Below are 23,953 nucleotides of genomic sequence, written 5' to 3'. Positions count from 1 at the left end.
GGAGGGAGAGAGAGAGAGAGAAAGAGAGAGAGAGAGAGAGAGAGAGAGAGAGAGAGAGAATTGAAGATGCATATTAATGTCTACTTTAGGGTAATTGTGCTCCTCCCAAATTCTTATGTTAAACCCTAACCACCGTTGCTATGGTGTCAGGAGATGGCATCGTTGAAGACAATTATGCTTAGAAGAGGTACTGAGGCCTCAGGCTGGAACTAGCATCCTATCAGAAGGTACACTCTGCCAAATTATGCACCAAGGCCATATGACTATAGAGGAAGAAGCCAGGAGAAGGATCTCCCCTGCCTGGTCCCTTGATCGGACTCTCCTTAAGCTTGAGAACTGTGACATAAAAATTTCTATTGTTTAAGCCACACCTTTGGTGGTTTTTTGTGGTGGCAAAACACAAATCAGATCCTCGGAATCTGTTTGCTTACAGTGGGATAAGATGCCTCAAGATGTACCCTCTACTTTAATAGTCCTAGCAGACTGCATCTCCTAGGTAGTAGGTTTCCAAATTGGGTTTCCATGGGACTAGCAACAGAACTCAACAGTAGAGCTCTTGCCTGGCACATGTAGCACCTTAAGTTCAGATTCCAGCATCATTTAAAAGGGGAGAAAGGGAGGAAGGCTGTTGGAGTAGCCAGGATAAGAATCTGACAAATGGCAAAAGTGTGCTGTGGGCAAACTTTAAGATATACTGAGATTCCTCATATTGAAATAACAGAAAAAAATCATTAGTTTTGAACATGTGTCTTAGGAGCTGGCATTCCGATCATAAAATCAGTCATAAGTTAAATGTTCTGGCATTTGCGTCAGATAAATTTACTTCCCCCAGAATGGTCTCCATGTGAAGACTGAGGCCAGCTGCTCTTTGCTTTGCTTTTTTCCAAATCAAGGAATGAACACCATTAACCCGGGTCATCGCAAAAGAATTGTACTTCTCCAATACAAACTCTCCAGAATAACATTATACTTACTCGAATAAGAAACTACAGTGCAGAGTTAAAGTTTTGAGGCTCATATAAACCATGATAAACAATAATGGAAGAAAAGGCAAAAGTTAATTTTACAGGAGCTCCAGTGTTTCTGCTAATAACTGTAGGAGAATCCAACCTCTAAACCCACTCCTGTGTTTTAATCCCGTCAACAGGGATGCTGACAGGAAGGCAAATGCCTCATTTACTATCTAATTTATTCACTCAACAAACAGTACTTCAACTATCCTGTCTTCTGCCAGGGTGCTGACGTGCAGGGAGAAGCCAGACTCCTGCCTTCGTGGAATTATTTTTAAACTAAACACTATTCCATTCACACAGAGGAATTCATCTGAACAATTTTCTTTCCAGGAGTACTTTTGTAAAACTTAGATTAAGTCCACTGTGTCCACTAGGAATTCAAGATGAGTCATCTAAGACCGTGCTTTGAAGACCTACTTAGAAAAGGGGTAGGGGAAAGCCTCCCTCTATAAATAGCATTACAGCATCCAAAATCCCAGAATTCAGCTGTGTGGAGTCACTGAGTTTATCTAATTCTCGGCTCCCAAAAGGAATTTCCTTGTGAAATATTAGGAATGAAGGTATTGCATGCTGATCTTTACTGAGTTAGTTAGCTAGCTTCTTTTGTTAGTCATTTCCACAGATGATAACAATTACCTGTTCATAAGCCCAAAACTTCACAGCTGTCTCGGGAGCTATCTTAATGACATTGGTGCCATTTCCTCTCCAAAGGGAACGGATTCCTCCTTCCTTTACCATCTGCCGAAAGCCTCCAAATATATTCATTGATTTGGAACCATGAACCTAAAAGTAAAAGCAAAGTGCCATGGGATAGTTCTGCATATTGTTGATACCGAAAGTAGGTCTGAGCCAAATACAAACATGGGGGACTGGATGCTAAGGCCTACAGTGAGCGTCTCTGACGGGCTGCAGTGCCCTGATATTCTGTCAACACCAGGAAAGAAAGGCATTAGTGCTGCACTGGGCATAGACAAAAGCAGTCCTGCACTTGGTACTTTCCTGGATTCTGACCCTGTGCTTCCTATCCTTGGCTGATTTGAATCCTTATTTCTTCCTGGTAATAAACCAAGATCATGAGTCTGCATTTTTATAAGGCCATCTAGTGAAGTGTTAAACCTGAAGAAACCTTTCAAAAGGCCTTCAGATGTGTAGAAATTACAACTCTAATAGATCCATTTTATTTTGAATAATAAACTTCATGATAACATATGACAAAGGAAAATGTGTGCTTTCTTGAAGTCAGTTTACTAAAGGAAACAGTCTTTATCAAAATTTTCCCAATCTCTATAAAGCACTCGATCCTAAATACATTTTGGAATTGGATTACCTCAGAAATACTGTCAGAAGTATTTTGTTCAAACAATTTAAAGCTAAAAAGAGTGCCACCTGTAGGTGTGACAAGCACAGTTTTAAAAACACTTTAGGGAACTGTAGGATGGCCCAGTGGTTAAGAGTACAAGCCGCTCTTCCAGAACACAGGTTTGGTTCCCATCATGCACACAGCATCTTACAACCCTCTGTAGCTCCAGTTGCAAGGAATCCATGGGCATTGCATGCATATGGCACACATGCATACATCCAGGATAAATGCCCGAACACATATAATGAAATGAAAACATTCTTAGGCACTGTGTTCTTCTAGGACACACACTGGTGCTTATATAAGCTAACCTTTAGAGCCATCCTCATTAGACACTCTGCCCACTGTGGAATGGAGGAAACATGAGACCTCAGGTCAAATGCAGTCTAGGAACCAAGGCTCTGGCCGTTAAGTTCTATCATGCTTCATCTACTCTTGTTCGTAAAGAAGTTTTTAATTCTTACACTCTCAGTTTCCTCATACGTAAAATGAAGCCAAACCACCTGCTGTGCCAGCTGCCGTGAATATTAAATGGATGCCCATCTTGTTCACAAGTGAATATCCTTTCTTCTCTCTTCTCTCCACAGGGCCAGCCCAATGACTGTAAGTAGCCAAGTCTGTCTAGAAACACAGGCTTTTTCTGCGAACCTTAGCTCTAGAATCACTTTAGAAATTACATTCTTGTCACCAAGATTCTAGACTTGAGAAATCCTCTGCTTTCTCAAGTCATAAAAATCAAAGAAAATATAAGTAATTTAATGAGAACCCTTTAATAGCAGTGAAGTTTTTTTTTTAATTAAACATTTGAAGTCATGGAATACCGAAGACTAATATTTCATTACATACAAGTACTAACGATTTACAGTTTAGTGGGAAAGCACCAAATACTTCAACCCGTGCCTCCTCTGAGGGTTAATGGTAGAAGAATACAATTGTCTAAGATATAAAAAAGGAGACATAGGACACGAGGCTCACCTGCATCATGACCTTGAGGCGATCCAAAGGAGCGGTGCTCGTTCTAGAGACTGCACCCGCCACGCCGCCTGCCAGGAGCTGCCTCCACCACTGTCCTGATTTTTTCTCATCTTCTGTGAATTCATCCGGAATAGTTAAACTATCCCCTATGTCAATACCCTAATAAAATGGAAAGAGATCCCACAGTTCTTCAGTCACAAACGGATAAGCCCAGAACTTTCTTTTTGCGTCGGAGCTGTTACTGTTAGGACCGAGGTTCTTCCTTGGGATTGAGAGCAAAACAAGCTGAGTGCACATCAGTAAGAGTCTAGGCACACTGAACGCAACACAGAATCATCGTACAAGAGTGGGAACCGTCAGTTACAAAGTCCCAGGGCCACAGTCACAGCTTTCTCCTTTTTCCAAGTCGGGTGACTGTTATTGAAAGGGTGAAGTTTACCACATTTAGTGAATCCTTGTGAATCCCTTTTCACAATGCTAGAAAACCAGACAGTTTGTGACAGCTTTGACAAACTACTTAGCCAGTACCTCAGACACTCTGTCTTAGTAGTTATGGCCTATTAAACTCCGTGCCATTATATATATATATATATATATATATATATATGTGTGTGTGTGTGTGTGTGTATGTAAATTTAAAAATTAAAGCATGTGCCTCAGTAGTTCTATACTCCTCATCTTCTATATAGTTTGAGAACAGTTTTATCACTATGATACTTATTTTTGCAACCTAATTATCTGAATGCTGTGGTGGGTATACCTGGGTCATAGAGCACTTTCCTAGCATGTACCAGGTCCTAGCACCACACACAAAAAATGATCTTGGCATAAACTTTATGGTCAAGAATGAAAGGTAATAAACCATGCTGGTAGTAATGCTCTCTTCTTCCATTTGTTCCCAATAAAATGAATTTATGATTATAACATCAAATGTTATCAACGATCCCCAAAGTTATAATACAAAGTTCACAGTGTAAAATATACAGTCATAGTTGACTTTATGATGTTCTGTGTAAACTTAGACATTGTTACTAGTGATAACATGAACCCTCAGAGTATTGAATGAGAGTCAAAGGTACTTCTCTCCAAGTATGGAAACAAATCCACAGGTTGAGGGTTAGGAGATCCTGCAAAAGGTCCCCAAGGGCTTCAAGGAACAGACGGCATGACAAACTGAATTTATACCAATATATTCTAGCAGCATATTAAATAAAATGAAACAATCACAATAAAATTTTGTAAAGTATAAACTGGTAGGAAATACCAACCACATGAGTCAAAGTTACTCCCTAGCATTCACTGAGTAATGCAAGAGCTTATGGCAGCAATTAATCTAGGCAGCCTGCCTAAATAAGCAGAGGTTCAGGAGGGACTCAAGGCCATATCATCATTAGCAATCTGGAAGTGCAGGGATGATTTCAGTAATAAATGACTACCAGGCATCCCTGTGACAGAAGCAGTGCATGCCAATGAGACCCGGACAGCTTGTTCATCAAGATGGGACTTCCTCCACATTTTGAGAAAAGCTGTATTTATGCCATCTTAGGGGGCCTTAAAGATACTCTATAAATCTGTGCCTAACAGAATAAACAGAACTGTAGAAATCAAATATATTCTGGGACTCTCTTGAGACTTGGCCCCCTTCTGAGGGGGTTATGGTGCTCTTGGGTGGTAACTACAGTGAACCAGAGTTCCATGAAGGGACAAGAGACTATGAAGACTAACAGCCTGAGTAGAACTTCAGTGACGTGGAAAGGTTGCAATGTTGCAAGTCTAGAGCCAACTTATCTTAACTGTCTTTATCCCCCTTAATTTGTATTTCATTGCCCACCTCTGTGTGTGACCTAACATCCTTGTGACTATGAGGCAAACACTTTGGAAGAAATGAATGATCCCTAGATTCCACCAATACAGGGGCTAAGAATATCTCATTACACAGCATCTGAGGTCCATAGTAGAAATTTCCCTACTTTGTTGTAAGCCATCTATCTGATGTTTCTAGTAATGTATTTGAAAAGTGTCCTGATTTATGATTTTCCTCGCCCTGTTACTATTAAACAAAACAAAAACAAAACCTCATGGAACTATTTCCTTGTTAGAACACTGAATTTAGGGTAACCTGAATCTATGTTCCCAGGCCAGGGTCCCTCATTTAGACACAGAATAAATTCTCTCTGTCTCCCTTAAGGCGAGAGCTGTGTCTCCTGCATCCACACTATACCTGTGACTCGGAGCTACAGATACATAAAGCAGACTTACAGTAGAGTGTTTCCAGAAACGGATAATTTCCTCAATGTCTGTCACAGGGTTAAATAAAAAATAATCCCTCCATTCATTCCAGTCCACGGTCATCGTCCCGTCAGAGTCGATGCTGAAAGTTTAAAAAGATGATTAAAGAACAGGATAACACTATTGCCCACTTTATAGAAGGAAAATCTGCTTTCCAACTTAACATTCATACTGAATTTTAAAAACCTCTTGGCAGGTTTAAGAGGTTCAGTGACAGGACGTTTAGTTAGCAGGCATGAGGCCCTGAATTCCATCTTCAACAAAAATACACTACTTGCAATTATACATTGCTAGAAATAGAATCTATGTATTATGATCTTTTCCAGTCATTATCACTATTTGGAGAAAACTGGATCCAAATATTACAGAGAGACCACTGTAGATTGCCTTTAGCATTCTGTCAAATTCAAAGTCACTAGGGCTAAAAGACACAGAAACCAGACAACGAAATACTGAGAGGTGCAAATGAATGAACTCATGGTCTTTCCCCCTCTCTCACAGTTCAGGATTACTTCTTAACACCCTACACTTGCAACATTTAGGTATAATTTTGAAATAGATTCAAAATACACTATCAATTTTCTACTCCAACTTTTATCAATGAAAGAAAATTAGCATACTGAGCATGGTGGTACATATCTTTAATCCTAGCACTTGGGAGGCAGAGGCAGGCAGATGTCTGAGTTCGAGGCCAGCCAAGTAAATTCTACCAAGTAAATTCCAAGATGGCCAGGAGTACAGTTATCAATAAAATATTTGCACATAAACTGAAGACAATAAGACATTGAAAAGATTGTATATCAAGTCTGTTTCCTTCCAAGGATGTAAGAAACAGGGACTGGAGGGAAGCTCAGGAGCTAGAGCACTAGCTGTTCCTCCAGAGGATCTGAGTTCAATCCAGCACACATACATCGCTGGGCAAGTGGACCATGCCACTAGACAGACAGAACTGGTAAGGCTGAGCCAGCCTAAATAAACACTGGGATAGCTCAGAACTGAGAACAGTAGGCTGAGGCCAGCTCCCTGACAACGTACCTGATGTCAAACACAAAACCACAACACCCCACTGAGAGGACCGGGCAACTAGTCACTATAGCATAAAAATTTGGAGTTCTCCATGCTAATGAGGTATCTAGATAGGCCCCAAGTGTTTAGTCAGTGAGCTTCCTTCCCTTCCTGGGCATTCCTTCCCACAAAAGGTGTTTAATCCCTGGTTCATCCTGAGTGAGATGTATGCATTCAAATCTACCATCAAATAAAGCAATTTGGACAAGCAAGGACCCTCTCCTTCATCAAGGATCGAGTCTGGGTAGGCCTTTGTCATAAGGAGCCTCGCCTATATTTCCCAGAGATGGCCTTCTCTCTTCCAGTCCCTCCATACTGTTCACACTCACTTGGACCCAAACCAGACTCCACCTTTGTCCTGGGCTCAGCTATCCTCTTCCTGCCTGGTTCACCCCCATTTCCAACTCCCTGAGGTCCCCAGCAACATCTGGGTACACCGGAGCTCAGAAACCACAGCATCCATCCCAGATTCTGCTGTTTCTCATCAGGAAAAACATGGGCTCAGACCCCTATCACAGACTGTGCTCTGTCTCCCCTGAGTGGCTTGCACTCAAGTGACAGGCACTCAAGCACCCCAGTTGCAAGATAAAGATACACAGCCCAACACTACATGGTAGCTTAGACTGTTTGTAACTGCAGTTCAAAAGGATCTGACACCCCGTTCTCACCTCTGTGGGTACTAAATGCACATGGTACACACATATACACACACATACACACACACACACACACACAGGCATGCACGCATGCACGCACGCATATGCACATGCACACACACACACACACACACCAGCCAAACATTCATATGCATAAGATATTTAAATGGTTCACCATATGCAAGCCAATAAAGTAAATGTAGCACAAAGTAGAGCCAAGGACAGAAATCACATGATCATCTCAATAGATGCAGGGAAAACATTTGACAAAATTTTACATCTCTCTAAGTTAAAGTCTTGAAAAGCTAGGAGCAGAAGGATCATATCTCAACATAATAAAAGCTACATGTGACAAACCTAGAGACAACTTTATATTGAATGGAGTAAAATGAAAGAATTAACACACACACACAAACACACACACACACACATCAGAGAAATGACCTCTATAAAGAAGAAAGAAATTATGTCATTTGAAGGGAAATGGATGGAACTGGAGATAATCATGATAAGAAAAACAAATATGACATGTTTTCTCTCATGGAGAATCAAGATAATTTTAAAGATGTAACTAGAAGGGGAACTTTTTGGGTGACAGAGGCCATCAGGAGGGAAGGGAGATGAGACTTTGGAGAGGTGAATGTGACTGTGGTACATTCCAAGAAAATGTCACAGTGAACCCTGTTACCTTAGAGAGTTAACGTGCTGGTACTTGATTTAAAACAAGGAAGAAAACAAGGTGATTTGAATAGTAATAGCCAGGGGCTGGAGAGATAACTCAGAGACTAAAAGCAGCAAGTACTCTTGCAGGGGACCCAGGTTCAGGTCCCAGCACTTACATGGTGGTTCACAACCATCTGTAACTCCAGTTCCAGGGGACCTAATACTCCTTCTGCGTTCCACAGGCACCAAGCATGCAAGGGAAGCATGGACATATATGCACACAAAACACCCCTTACACACAAAATAGATAAAGTAAATGTTTGAAGTTATACTGAAACCCTTATCCCCTATCTCAGACAAGACGGACTGCTGTCCTAGTGCCGCTAAGGACTGTTGACAAACAACTAGCCTGGCTTGAGCATCCCTCTCCCATCCCTGCGCTGTGGATAATATGTGTTCATATAGACATAGAAAGGAATAAAGGAAGGGAGGAACCATAGCAGCCAGGTGCAATGAGGTATGCTGAGCTGGAAGGAGCCATTTTAAGGTGGCACTTAGAAACCACCATTGAAAACAAGATATTACTGTAAAATTCAAAAGTAGTTTGTCCATTTGATGGAGGGCTTACCTTTGAAGAATCAACTCTGCTTGCTTTTCGGAAATATGTAAACCGAGCATCTGGAGAGACTGGACAATTTCAGAAGGCTCGATTTTCCCTTCAGACAGTGAAAACAGCATAAGGTCAGGCTCAGAGTCTGAGAACACTTCTGAATGACTAAGGTGAAGCTAAGCATTTAGGTAGCGATTTGCTTAAACACATATTGCAGCATTAATACTCAAAATTTTCACAATTCCTTAAACAAATATGCACGTATTGTTTGATTCGGTAATCATAAAGCATAGTAGATATTCAGTGATATTTCTCCACACAGGAGGCCAAAAGCTCCCACGGCCTTGTTAAGCAGCGAGAGTAAGAAGCAACAGGAGACGACAGCTATAAATCTGCTGACTAGGAACAGCTCATTTAAAAATACTCACATCCACATCTTCCTAAGCAAAAGGGTCATTTACTGTGCGTAGAGTCATGTGACCAGGCGAAAGGGAGCAAGAAATGAAGAGACTGAGCCAAAGAGAACAGGATTCTCTGAGAAATCTGGCAGTAAAAATACACAGTAGTAGCAGAAAAACAATGGGAGAGAAAAACATAATACGAGGAAAATCTGAACACATGGCAGAGGGAACAAATCAGGAGAAAAGGAGAGAGTGAAAACAGACCGCATACATAAACACAAACAGGCCTGCTCTTCCTCAAGTGGCTCACATCATGGGGGAGGGGGCCAGGGGCCAGGAGGGGGGATGAAGGAGAGGGAGGGGATGAGGGAGGGACAGGACAGGGAGGGAACTGAGGGCAGAGGACAGGACAGGATTGAAACCTGACTCAGAGTAAGAGGTTTGCTGCCACAGAGGTATGGACAGCAAGTTTGTTTGTTTGTTTGTTTGCTTTTGGAGGTGGGGAGGGGGAACACCACACAAAGGACAAGGGGAAAGGAAGATGATGTCCTCTGAGAGAGGGACCTAAGGAAATGATGGTGTGTGGAGATAGGAAAATAGAGAATCTGGAGAATGTGGTGGGCAGAGGGGGGCGAGGGGGAAGAGAGGGAGAGGAAGGGAGCGCAAGAGAGGAGGAGGTGTTATCTTGAGCAGTGAAGCACTTTGGATCCCTCCCAGAATTCTCCTGGGCCATACTCAAAGACTTAGTCATCCACTCTTATTACACGAAGCAGCCACATTCTGTGAAGTTACTGTAGATTCTGAATTAGCAACCACAAAACCACCGAGTCACAGGGAACTCAGGTCCAGGTTCCTGCAAGCTGCTATTACAGCATTTCCGTCAACTGACCTACTGTCTCCTGTGTCGGTATGGATACCTCATGACTGTGCACTGTTGATTCGCTGACACTGAGTTCTTGGCAAAACTTTTCTAAGGAATCTACATTTCTAAATGGCACACACCATGTCTTTCTTGGACTTTGAGATACTAGAATCCTGTATGAGGAACATCTTACAAAGTAAAAATTTCCACCAAAAGATGTACAAAGATGCAAAATGTAGGAAGCAAAATAGATCTTAAAAAAAAAAAAAAAAACAACATTGTTTCCAGTCTGAGAGCTAAAACAATGCAGAGTGTCACCTTGTGTTTTAAGAATAAAGAGTAAGACCTTATCTTCATTATGTCTCAACTAGGCACCCCTATGTTCAGTGATTAAAAGTTTTACTCTTGTGCATGGCCATAAATAACTGAAACACACGTCTTTGGATTACTTCTGATGTTAAATTTTAGCAAGCAGCAATATTCACCAGTACAAGGCCCACAGATGATGAGAAAATAAACTGCGAACGTTTAAATAAGGAATTCTGATGAAAACACAAACCTATAATGATACATTATTTCAAAATACATATAAAGTAGTAAGTAAAGGGGGAATGGTCTACATTTACTAACAATGCACTGTTAACTTCATCTCTATTTTCTACAATTTGTTTCCTGGATCGGACAGTGATGTGCGTACCACTTAGGTGGCAGATGGCTGACCACTTGATCACAGCACTTGATCCTGAGATTGACCTAGCCCCCAGCTATTAACAGGTCACAGACAACATTGTCTCCTAAATTAAACTGTAGAGGAGCCAGGTTGGATGAAAATTTGTGTGGAGGAAGGAAAGTTAATTTTAAAAACTGAATTTTGCCTGAGGATTGGACTCAGGTTAGACTTGAGGACACATCATGTGACGTTTAATGGTGTTAGCAGCTCTGCCTCCAAACACACTCAGCTCTTTGCTGTTGTAAACCATCAACAAAACCATCCAAAAAGTTTGCTTATAGGAAAGAATTTAATTTTAAGATAGAGTTCAGTCTAAATCAGTAGCTAATACACTAAACTGTCTCTCCAAATAAGGCCTGTTAACTTTATTTGAACACATACAATTTGTCTACATACACTCTGGCTGAGATACAGCCACAACTCAGACTACATGGTCTGCATGTTAAAATCGGGGCTGGAGAGACAGCTCAGAGGTTAAGAGTACTGACTGCTCTTCCAGAGGTCCTGAGTTCAGTTCCCAGCAACCACATGGTGGCTCACAACCATCTGTAATGGGATCCAATGCCCTCTTCTGGAGTGTCTGAAGACAGCTACAGTGGACTCGTACCTAAAATAAATAAATAATTCAAAAATAAATTAATAAAATAATAATATGATTCTTTTTAAAAATGTTTATTATCTAGATTTTTATTAAAAATTTGCAAACCAACCCTTGAGAAGATCAAAGCTTTTTTCAATCTATTGTTCAACTTCTTTCTTGAATAGCAACTCTGTGAGTGAGTGACACTAAGTCAGGAAAGGTGTAGCGCTGCGTTATAGTCTTTATCAGTTCATTCTTCCTGCCAGTGGTTGCCTCAGGGCACGGGGTCTAGTACTTTTCCTCATGGCCATTGCCGATTTTCTTCCTATTTAACTGGGACTCCATTTCCAAGCTACTACTTTAAACAGAGAAGATGCCACCCCAGCCAGAAGGTACAGACTCATACTGTGCTATTATCTTTTTAAGGATCAGAGACTATTTTTTTCTAAATTAATCCTTCAAAAAGATTGCCAAGTATAAGATATGAAGTTTTTGAATTTTACAATATACAGTAGTCATGCCCATATATGAAAAAAAGTAATACCTCCTATTGTAAAAAAAAAGTAAGTAATTATTTTTTTAAGCCAAGACTGTAAGTGGGATCAGCATAATCTCAATAGTTAACATTTTGTGGCAATTTGTAATTCAGTAGATAAAGCTACCTATAGATTTTTAATCCAGCAGACAAAGCTACCTATAGATTTTCTTCACTAAAAATCTGAACTCTTAAGGCTGGAGAGATGTCTCAGTGCGCTCACGGAGGCCCCAAGCTATGGTCCCAGAACCCATGCTGGGTGAATCAGGTATCACAGAATCAGATGTCACAGAATCTGATTCACAGATCACAGACCACATACAACTCCAGTTCCAAGGGAACTGACGCTCTCTTACAGTCTCTGCAGGCACCTGTACTCATGTGCTCGTAACCACACACACACACACACACACACACACACACACACAACTAAAAATAAAATAAAATCTTAAAAGATAGATGAATGAAAATATGACCTCTCCATCACATTAATAAATAAGTAGTAATTGGCACAAATAACAATCACCTAGAGTTATCTTAGCCTTGAAAGCATAAGGAGGGCTTTTCATAAGAACTGATAGAGGACACACCATCGTTATTCTTGTCCAAACTTTTAAATGCTAGTTTCATTTTCTTCTCATGGTCTTTCAGGTATTTCATAAATTCTTCAAAATCCAGCTTCCCATCTTTGTTGACATCGCCAGTGGTGAAAATTTTCTACAGGAAAAAAAAAAACAATTGAAGATATTTTATTGTTAGCACAGGCTACAGTACTGAACTAACTGTGTATACACCAGAAGTAGGCTAGCTGCTTTTCTTTCAGACTGAAACACTAGTTTGGACTAAATGTGTTACTTTGCACTACGTCATAGTTCTACAGCCTTTCCTGTGGTAAGAGATGAGTCCCTGAGTTTCACAAGCTGTGGATGGTGCCAATTTAACACTTATATGAAGACTAAGACTTCTCTTTTGAATTGTTCAAAAATTCAAAAAATTCTCTTTTGAATCTTTTGAATTTCCCCCTGTGGAAATGAAGGCAAAAACAAGGGCCATTTCTTGCGAGCTTGCTGCTGTCATGTATATTCTGATATAGACCCAAAGATGGGCAGAGTACAGGAAGCCTTGTAGTAGAAAACAGGAGGCTTGTCATGGGAACAGGTGAGCACAGGCTAGCTAGCTGGGAACAGAGGATCCAGTGTGGTTGTATTAGGGGAGGGGAGAACATAGTGGTCTTTAGTTAATCCAAAATTGAAAATGGAGACAAATATTAGGAAAACTGTTAGTGTTAACTTAAGAAGTGTTGATTAATCAAGTCCTAGGCACTTGGGGAGGGGATTCTTACAGGGGCTAGTACGTAATTTCCTGTATTGTCACTAGAAGCATCAACTGTGTTCCTCCAAGCCTGTCATTTCTGAAGACCAGGTTTCCTGGCTGGAGGAGCTGAGTCAATATCTATTTTTATTTATGGTCTGGCCATTATCTCTTTCTGTATTCAGTCTCTCCAATTTATAGAATAACAATACAAAATTATTACTTAAAATTTATCATTTTTCATAATAAAAAGATATCTTTTGTACCTCAAGCTATACAAGGTGAATTTCTGTTTTAGAAAATGAATTGAATTCTAGGTCCACATGAATGAAATTTCTGCTACAGACATATGAGAACCGACCCAGCAGAACTGCTTAGGAGATGTGATTTTCATGTGAGGAGAAGCCCATGAGTTCTTTTAAAACAGAATGTTCCGTGCGGTTGGTACAGAGCCCTGTGGGAATGATGCTCTCTTACTTTTGATCATTGACCCCCTCATCCATAATCAATGGATATGCAAAGCCCCATGCCTTTTGCCAAGAAGATTTTCAGGAAAATAAAACCTTGAAAAGGAATAAGTGGGTTTCAGAAGACTTAACTTGTTTATGACGAAATCCAGGATTCCTTCTGCAAGGCCAACTGATATCAAATAAGCAAATGCCCACCATATATGAAAGAAGAGAGACCAGGGTCCCAATCATCCATCCAAATGGAAGATTCCCAACTCTTTAAGACACATCTCTGACGAGTCCCATCACCACCTCACAATAGATCTCTAGCTGAGTGCCAAGTCATTAAAAGGACCACCTTTGAGAAACCTTTATCCCAACCATAGCAAAAGGCAAAGAAACCACAGGGCAGTGCTTGACATATTCAATCAACTCTAAAGACAACTGCTCAACAAACAAACAGAAGCTCAGAGACTCTAACAGTCTATACAGCTAAGACGATGAGCATGAGGATGATTTACTAACCCCACCCCCTCAATAGCAGAAACAAAACATAATTGTTCCCAACTACTACTGAGCTCCAAACGCATGAGGAGTAAATGTTCCAGTTCTCCAAACCCGTGGCATATCAGAGCCTGTGTTGGTTTGAGTACAGATGGCCCCCATAGGCTCATATACTTGAATGCTCGGTCCACACTATTTGGGAAGAATTAAGAGGTATTGCCTTCATGGGCTTTGAGGTTTCAAAAGCTCATGCAATTTCCAAAACACAAAATTAAAGCCAAGAACAAAAGCCATCAGAAATTTTGTTATAGCCACGAAGAAAACTCAGAAGTATTCTTGAGGATGTTAGCTGTGAGGATGACCTTACATTTCTAATCCTTCTGCCTCCACATCCTCCCTGCTTGAATTAAAGGCCTGCACCACCACAATGGTATAAGTGGTTCTGGTGGCTTAATCGAATACTCTACTGACTAGCAACACCAGAAGCCCCTGGATTATTCGTAATAAACAAAAGCAGTGCTAAGCAAGCATCAACTCAAAAGACCTGGATCAAGTTTAAGAACTCATAGGTTTGGCCTCAGTGGGCTTCAGAAGGCCTCTCTAGAGGTCCTAGGCCCGACACCACCCTGAGCTTTATGAAGCTCCCCTGGTCATCCTCCAGAGGCTGAAGGATCCCTTAAATCTGTCAGGCCGTTCTTAAGCTCAAGGATGTCCACAGTTCCATCTTTCATCATGGTCCAGATACCAAAAGAACATAAAGGCTATCTATCCTTGATGTCTCCTGTGGCCAGAGTTCCCCAGGGGCAGAAGTCTGTAGGATGGGACAAAGTGTCCATGATGTGGAAGAAGAGCCAAAGGCAAAGCACCTGCAGGGGTCATTGCACCTGAAGGAGCACTCATCCTAACAGTTCTGGGAATGCAGGGGGCACAAGAACCAGTGGGCTACTCAGGGAGAGGGATTCTGCCCACAAGCCCGCAGACCAGACGTCCTGCTTCCACCAGAGATTCTGCAAGAGCAAGACAGAGCCAGCCATGTCCAGCTCCCCTACCCTCCTGCCTTTTTTAATCGTCCAAAAAAGGATGCTTGTGTTTTGCCTTTTTTTGTCTTTGTTTTGAAAAATGCAAGAATGGAGTTTCAGAACTAGGCTACTGCTCTGTAAGCCGCTAACAGTAGTAGAGGTTACCAGATCACTTTTGGAAGATTGGGTGTGTTTTGTGGCTTGTTGTTATTGTTGTTTCCTGTGGTGCTGGGGAAGGAATGTTAGAACATGCACATGCTGGAAAATCACTAATCACTCCACCGCTGAGCTTCAGGACTGAATCTGAGCCAACCATTTTTAGTCAATAGGAAGGTTACACCTGGCCAGGAATCCTCTTCTCAGGGTGAGGCTCACACAGTGACTGTCATAAGGACTAAAAACAGAGAGAAAATAGCCTGTGTGTACCTTTTCTTCTGTGTTCCCTCCATCTCCACCTCTCACACCTAGTTTCTCTTATCTTTTATTTTCACCCAAAATCTATAGTGGCTCTGAGGGCAAACTGCTCTGTCTGGGCACCTGTTGAGAGGCACTGAGAAGATAATCCCCAAATGGCCAGAAATTAGGGCAGCTGGACTCCAAGGAGAAGGCAGGAGATAGAAGTATTAGTAGCTGTGGTTGTTTTTAATCCTCATCCTCAGAGCCATGGGATGCCCTGAACCCCTTATTTATCTGTGGCCCCTCATCCTGCTCCAGTAAAAATACAGAAATGCAGTTTCACAGAAAAACTCCCTGCTTTTATGTCACTTATTTTTCAAACTGAATACTTTTAATGCTGAAAAAGAAAAGTTGAATATCGACCAGTGAGATAGCACACGCCTAACACTTGAGGATCAGCTAGGAGGAACCCAAGGTGCTTAGCCAACGTGAGCTAAAGCAATAATGAGGCCTTCACTCAAAAATAAATTAACAAATATTTTAATTAGCTATTAAAATTCACAAAAGAAATTTTAATTCTGCCATTCTGTGTTAGCTTTGGCTCTATACTTCATCACATTGAATACAAAGAGGTGGACAAAGACCATCACATATCCTAGACAGAGCCCCTCAAGGAAGAGATTGCACCACAGCCAGGCACAGGTACTGCTGTAAACTACGAAATAGACGCTTTCCCAAGAGCTGTTGAGCAGGGGCTAACACGTAAGACTCTTTCACAAAACCTTTTGTGCCCCAATCGTGAATGAATTATTCCACAAAAGAGGATTTTATTATAATTTAGAAGCTTTTAGTGTGTGTGTGTGTGTGTGTGTGTGTGTGTGTTTTGCCTTCACATGTGTTTGTGTGCGTTTCATGCATGCTGATGCTGGAGGAGGTCAGTAAAGGGCATAGGGTCCCCTGGTATTACTGTTATAGACGATCGTGAGCCATGGCGGTGTGAGGAACAGGGGACAGTGTTTTGTGACTATTCATTTCCCATAAACCTCTCATCTCTGCCACATTTAATGTCACTGTATTCTCCTCTGCCCTCACCCATCTCCTTCTGCAACCTCTTTCTGGCGTTTGTTGTTGTTGTTTTTGGTTTTTTTTTTTTTTTTTTCAAGACAGGGTTTCTCTGTGTAGCCCTGGCTGTCCTGGAACTCACTCTGTAGACCAGGCTGGCCTCAAACTCAGAAATCCTCCTGCCTCTGCCTCCCAAGTGCTGGGATTAAAGGCATGTGCCACCACTGCCCGGCTTTTTGTTTTGTTTTTAAGTCAAAGATTATACTAGAAATTTTTAAGAGATGGCCCCAATATTTATGTATTATATGATGAAAGCAATAGTCACAAGACACTGGAGACGTAGGAAATCATCTGAAATTTCATGTTTTGACACAGAGGTCGTGAGGAACATTTCACAATGCTGATGAAGGAAGAGTTAGGTGGGCGTGTGCTTGTTCATAGAGTTTCGCTAAGAAGACTGAGAAGCACAGTATTCGTCTACTTCCAAAATTTGGACTCACAAATAAAGCAATGACAATTAAAAAGGGGAGTACACCAGGATGAATTTACATTGGGGGGGTGTCTTTCTTTGGTTCACACTTACTCTGTGGCAATATTTTATAAATGTATGGAAGAGAGAGAGGGAATGAGACAGGAGAGGGTAGAGTGTTCTCTAACTCATGTTCAGGGCTAGAGATTTAATAAACGTGCTCAGTTAGCTTAAGAAGTTCCAGGAAACTTTAAGATGAAGTTGCTTGCCATGGTTTCACAGTCTTACTTTGAAGCTTGAGAAGATCACTGTATGGAGAGAATGTGTATATCACTTAGCTTCCGTGAGGATGCAGCCTGTGTCCCCTGACTTGGCTACAGCAAGTTTATCTCTTTTATTTTATCTTTATGTTTATCTCTTTATTTCTCTGCCTCGGATTTCTCCCATTCTTCCAGCTAAATTACTATGACTGCTGTATGAAGTGTCTCCTCCCTTTGCCCTAACCAATTCAGAATTATCTATTTATAATTTTTTCTGGTTATTACACATATCGATTAGTAAGCTCCCACAGAGCAACATTCCGTAAGATGCTACTTAACCTCTCGTGTTCACTCTGAGTTCAAACATTTTACCTTTTAAACAGTGAAGTGGAATTCTCTGATTGGATATATGAAAACAGCAAAGGGGTTGCTGTCAAGAGTTGAATGCTGTTCACCGTGAGTACGGATCACTGTCTGTCGTGTGTTAGCTACTTGTGGTATATTATGGGCTTTGGAATCAGGTGAGGGTTCAAATACTAGCTGCTATATTCAGAGTCTTGGTCAAGTTATTTAATGCTTAGAGGCTTCAAATATAAAGTGGAAATTAGAAAATCCCCCAAACGGTGTAAAAATTTTTATTTAGTTGCAGTCACTGAACAGTGTAAGACAATGTTTATTAAGTTGGAGGTACAGCAGTGTACCTTGCTGTATATTAGTTACGTACATAAAAATCAATAAGCAAACAATGATCAGGGCAATTTCCAGAAGTGAAAAGAGAAGTTTGATAAGATACTTGCATATTATAGCATGATACTATCAGTCTTGTGGTTCAGTCTTCCCTACCAATCTTGAAAATGCTATCAGCTGGATTTCCTCATTATCTTGGTCATAAGTTGGGTCTTTTCTGTGTGGTCACAGGGGTACCTCCTATAGAGATGTGTTCTCTACTCGAATATGCCCCATCCTCTGCAGTATTCTTAAACTGTTGCCCATGACCAATAAAGTCCTCTTTTGTGGGGCGAGAGAGATGGCTCAGAAGTTAAGAGTACTAGTTGCTTTTGCAGGAGACATGGGTTCATAAGCCTGAGTCCTAGAAGAACTTACATGAATTTTCCCTCTTAACATCATAGTAAAGGGCTAAAGGGACATCACAGAAGCAGGGGCACAAAGAACACTGTAAGAGCCAGAGGTAGTGGGGAGTGCTGAGAAACGCCATCCTCCTGACATGATGTGTCTGTTGCACACATAAACTCATAGCAGCTGTGATTAGCTGCACAAAGCCTGTGTTAATGCCAAGCCAGTTAAAACACAAGTGCACAGAGTGGGACGTGCTCCTGACACTCCACCCCTAGCTGGGGAGCTTTGGACAGACAGCTGCTGTCTTTAGCAGGGTGGCCACTGGGATGTTGTCCACACCAGTGGATGACCCCACAACCATTCACATATGGACTGTGTTTGTTAATTAATTAAACAAAAGAGGAAGCTGAAAGGGCAGAGGCTAAGGGAAGTAGAAGAAAGGAAGTGGAGGTGGATATGACTAAGATGCATCATATCCATGTATGAAAATTTCAAAGAATGAATTTTTAAAAAGAGAAAGCAGGGGTCATAGCATCAAAAGGGTGGTGCAGCAATTTCACAGCAGGCTGGCTCCTGGTTTTGTCTCAGGACCGCCTGCCATAGTCTTTTCTCCTCCACTAGTAATTCTGGAATGCCATCCAATGGTTCGCCGCTGTGCGCTTTATGCCTGCTCTCTACATTCTACTCAGGCAGTTTTTGTACAGAAATATAAAGACACCAGAGCAGGCAAGATGGTAAAGGTACTTGCCACCAATCCTCACAACCTGAGTTCCCTCCCCAGAGAGGGAACTGCCTCCTACAAGTTGTCCTCCGATCTCCACAGGTGCACCATGGAATACAGGTTTGTGCACATATATAATAAATAAATGTAAAAAGCAGTATAAATCCCAAAAAACTTAAGTCATTTGCTCTCTTCTATGTACTAAATTTATTCTAAAAAGCTTGAAAATATGAGGAAGAGGTAAAATTAGGTGAAAATCTACAGGGATTTCCCTTCAAGGTAAACATCTGTCTTAGGGGCAAACTATTATCTTGGAACTTGAAGTCATCCATAGTTCTTACCCCTGCATACTCAAACAGACCATCTCTTCAGTCCTTGACAATATAACAATACTTGACCATACCTTGGTCAATATCTTTTGACTGAGTCATCAAATTGAAGCATTTTATTGGCCCCAGTTTCCCAGATATAATGGTGGGCTTTCTGTACCAGCTTGATTAGTATAAAAAAGATACCCAGGTAGCCAATAAAGACATTCCTGGGTATGTCTATAAGTAATTTTGGAAGAGATTAGCATTAGAACCAGTAGACTGTGTGTGAAGGCATATGCCAGTCCACAGTACAGAACAAAAAAGTAAAAATATAAAGGAATTTATCTTTCATAATGGGACCATTATAAAAGCTGATATTCTAAGTGGATGGAATTGGAAGTGTGCAGACTGTCAGTCACCATGGAGTGCAGGGAAAACCAAGTTTCTTCGAAGAAACACACAACTCAATTTATATGTGTAATCCTCAAACTTCATAATTTTCATTTCTCAAAATGTATCCTATGATAGTGAAAATGTAGTACACATGCACCATGCAATACTGTTCATCTGTAAAGAGGAGTGGAATCATGGATTTTACAGATAAATGGACTGGAAACAATCATATTGAGCGAGGTAACACAGACCCAGAAAGACCAGGATCCATGTTTCCTTACCTTAGGGGCTCCTACTTCCAAATCTTCAGATATGAGTACATAGCCTGGAATAACAACAGAAACTAGGCGAGTAAATCAGGATTGTTGCCAGGAGAGGGGTATTGAGGAGCAATAGAGAGGGGAATGCCGGGGTGCTAGTGGTCAGGTGGGGGGAGGGGGCTCATTGGGGAGGAGGAGAGAGGTAAACACAGGAGAAGGAGGGAAGAGATAAAGGGAAATGGTAGGATATGCGTTATCTGATGAGGATATGTGAAAGGGATGTGGGGGCAGAGGCGGGAGGCAGGAGGCGGGAAAAGGTAAATACAGAGGGACAGGGAAGATGGTTAACAGTAAGGATGCCTGCAAAGGCCATCATAATACTAATTATTTACTAAAAATAACTAATGCATGTAATTCTGTGTGTAAATATACATTTATAGCTTTAATGAACATTTCTCATCTGGGATGCAATGCTCCCTCAAAGAACCAAAAACTACTTAGGTACTTAGGCAGACTTGAGAAGCCCTCTTTTGAGTTGTTGGCCAGTGCCATCAAAAAGACTTCCAAAATATACAACCTACTGCCATTACCCTTGGTTGCCCATGTACTTCAGAAACAGAGCCCGGAGGCCCCTGAGCTAGAACTGACCTGATCTAGCTATAACACAGATGAACCACAATAACAACCAGAATGGTATAATAACCTAAAGGGTTCAGTAGTTTCACACATATTGGTGGTAACCAACCACTCTCAAATTAAATTTAAGACCCTCTCAACAAGAGGGAAAACATACCCGGCACAGGAAACCTAGCTAACTACCCAGTGCTAGTGAAGCCATGGAAATTGGAGGAGAATCTGTAGCCACTAATTTACTAAATCAGCATAATCCCTACTAACAATCTAAACATTCATCCTTATTCCTTGTACTGGCTGATTTTGTGTGTGTGTGTGTCAGCTTGACACAAGCTGGAGTTACCACAGAGAAAGGAGCCTTCATTGAGGAAATGCCTCCATGAGATCCAGCTGTAAGGCATTTTCTCAATTAGTGATCAAGGGGGAGGGCCCAGCCCATTGTGGGTGGTGCCATCCCTGGGCTGGTAGTCCTGGGTTCTATAAAAAGACAAGCTGAGGAAGCCAGGGGAAGCAAGTCAGTAAGAAGCACTCCTCCATGGCCTCTGCATCAGCTCCTGCCTCCAAGTTCCTGCCCTGTGTGAGTTCCTGTCTTGACTTCCTTTGATGATGAACAGCAATGTGGAAGTGTAAGTTGAATAAACTCTTTCCTCCCCAACTTGCTTCTCAGTAATGATGTTTTCTGCAGGAATAGAAACCCTGACTAAGATATTCCTACAGACAGGGGTAGCGTTCACCCCTCATCAAGGAAACTACTCCTTTGCAACAGACAAAAACAATCAAAGAGTTGTGGAGCCCAGTCTTTATGGATACATCTACAATACACTCCCAAACCTAAGGTTCAGGGAACACCGCAGACAAATGGGGAGATTATAAGAGCCAGGGGATCGGGGAGTCTGCTGCGAGACTGTGTCTTCTAGTAATGTTAGAATCAACTGCCATAGAGTCTAACCAGAATCTAATCCTTCAAGTCATAGCAACTGCCCAAACATGAGCTGAACAAGGATCACACCAACAGATGTGCCAAACTGGATGGAGAAAATCTCATGAGGCCTCAACCCTACACAAGCCAGTAAGGAATGTTCAAAGGGAGAGAGATTGTCTTCCCCAGGGAAGAGCACAGAATTAGTTGTCCAATACCAAATAGTCAATCCTGAAAACATGCATACAAGTAGCATTATACAGACTGCTCAGAGCATTTGTGTGTGAGTGTGTGTGTGTGTGTGTGTGTGTGTGAATGTGTGTGTATGTGTGTAACAATGAAGAAAGTGCCCTTGAATTTATAGGCAATCAAGGAGGACTGAATAGGAAGGGAAAGGGGAGAAATGTTGAAATTATCTTATTAGCTCAAAAGGGTTGTTTTTTAATGTATCTTATGAAGATAACTGAAGAAAAATGAAACAACAAAAATAAAAACCAAGAAATTCTAGTGTAATTTTATTTGACACTATTTTGAAACTATTGATAAGCTAATGGCAATCAGGGTATTGGTGATATATTAAAAACATGATATCTTATATTTCATACAATCATTGAAAATACTGTATGGCGGGGATTAACAGCCTCTTTTATCTCAAGGTCCTTTTAGAATCTTGAAGAAAGTTTTTGTGTATTGTGAAAATGACGGCCCAGGGAGGGTGGAAACTTAGACAGGGGGGAACCCTACACAGGGGTGAACCCTACACAGGGGGGAACCCTACACAGGGGAGAACCCTGCACAGGGGGGGAACCCTACACAGGGGGCCCAGCTGACTATCCTCTGGCCTCCAGCCATGGCACCTTCTGTTACACTGCAAGGCCATCTTTTCCCTGGGCTGCTCCAGGCAGTGACTGGAGTCTGTGGGGAGCTCAAGCTAGGCCACTCCTCACCAACGCAAGTGTCCCCTTGTCCATTTTGGTTAATTCCCTATGGGACTGGCCTAGACTTTCTAGGAACTTCTATGCTGTATAAAGCTCTTCCTTTTCAAATCCCACTCCCCCACAAATGAGGAGGGAAAGCTGGAGCCTGGTTAATGAAGGGTCACTGGGTGTTTGAGCTGCCATATGCCGGCCTTGGGAAAGTGAAGAGAAGACAAAAAAAATCTTTCTAGAATGTGTTGGGGGTATGGGGGATTCACTGCTTATGTGAGGAGAAATGGCCTGAAGTGGAAACATAGCCAGGGAATATATGTCCAGATGACAGATAATAGGGTGTACAAGTTGGCCCATGGCCAAGGAATTCCCTGTCATATCACATACCACATGCTTACCCAATTTCCCCCAGCATGGTTTTGGCTAGCTTGTCCTACTTCCAGTGAAAACAAAAACAGTAACAACTGGGCCTACAGGACAATTCAGAGGGTAAAGGCACTTGCCACCAAGGTCTGAACTCCATCCTGGTGCTCACGTGTAAAAGGAGAGAAGTGACTGTGTGACTTGTCCTCTGACCTCCACACACGATGGTGCCCATGCATGCACGTGTGCATGCATGTACACAAACACATATACATGAATAAACAAGTGTGTAAAAGTAACACAACTGATATAAAGTTCTATTATTACTATTATTATTATTAAAGGACCAGTCACTGCCATGTCAGTGTATTTCACATGCTAGCTCTGAATCCTTTAGTATCATGCTGATCCAATGAGGGAGACAGAATCGTCAGTGCTGATCTTATTGGAGGGCACAATGATTACAATAAGTAATATCATTCAAGACTTATAACAGTAGTGACATGTGAGGTGAGGGAGCTGCCCACAGCAGTATGCAGTCAGCTCATCTCTAGAAGATAGTCTAGGAAGACATACCACAGAGGAGGTGACTGTCAGCCAAAACTTTCCCTTAACTGTAAAAATAATGTGTATTCATTCATTTTCCTAAACTGTTACAAATGTTGTAAAGAAAAAAAGCACAAAAACTCTTACCATTGAGAAATAGGCATTACTAACCTTCTGTAGAAGAATGTGTTAATGCTGGGAATAGTTGATCATGCCAGTAGTGACACTACACATCTGAACAAAATATTACAAGTATGTGTGTGTGTGTGTGTGTATGTGAGCACGTGCACATGTGCACATGTGTGCATGTACATGCAAAATATATACATTTATTAGTGACAAACATGAACTGCCCTGATCTATGTTTATATACATATATTTTTACATAATTCATTTTATAAGTAATATTTTATTTTAAATTACAGACTTTCCCTCTGACTCTGAGTTGTCTGGGGGTTGTTGTTATTGTGAGGTTGTTATTATTGTGGGGTTGTTGTTATTGTGAGGTTGTTGTTATTGTGAGGTTGTTGTTATTGTGAGGTTGCTATTATTGTGGGGTTGTTGTTATTGTGGGGTTGTTGTTATTGTGGGG

At 41.4% G+C, this 23,953-nt stretch overlaps 1 protein-coding gene across 1 annotated transcript in view; it reads right to left on the bottom strand.

The window, feature by feature from the left end:
* LOC114612324 (calcium-binding mitochondrial carrier protein SCaMC-1) overlaps window positions 1-23,953 on the bottom strand; it is a 35,259-nt gene that overhangs the window by 9,709 nt on the left and 1,597 nt on the right. The window contains exons 2-6 of the mRNA XM_028757282.1: window positions 12,330-12,456; window positions 8,650-8,737; window positions 5,608-5,719; window positions 3,349-3,507; window positions 1,650-1,796 (exon numbers count right to left, since the gene is read on the bottom strand). Coding sequence (XP_028613115.1) covers window positions 1,650-1,796; window positions 3,349-3,507; window positions 5,608-5,719; window positions 8,650-8,737; window positions 12,330-12,456 — 633 coding nt within the window. The remainder of the gene's footprint in view (window positions 1-1,649; window positions 1,797-3,348; window positions 3,508-5,607; window positions 5,720-8,649; window positions 8,738-12,329; window positions 12,457-23,953) is intronic.

Source organism: Grammomys surdaster, unplaced genomic scaffold (assembly GCF_004785775.1).
Source record: "Grammomys surdaster isolate TR1022 unplaced genomic scaffold, NIH_TR_1.0 126158, whole genome shotgun sequence".
In the NCBI taxonomy this organism is placed as follows: Eukaryota; Metazoa; Chordata; class Mammalia; order Rodentia; family Muridae; genus Grammomys; species Grammomys surdaster.
The sequence above is the reverse complement of the archived record's forward strand: the minus strand, read 5'-3'. Positions and strand labels throughout refer to the sequence as shown.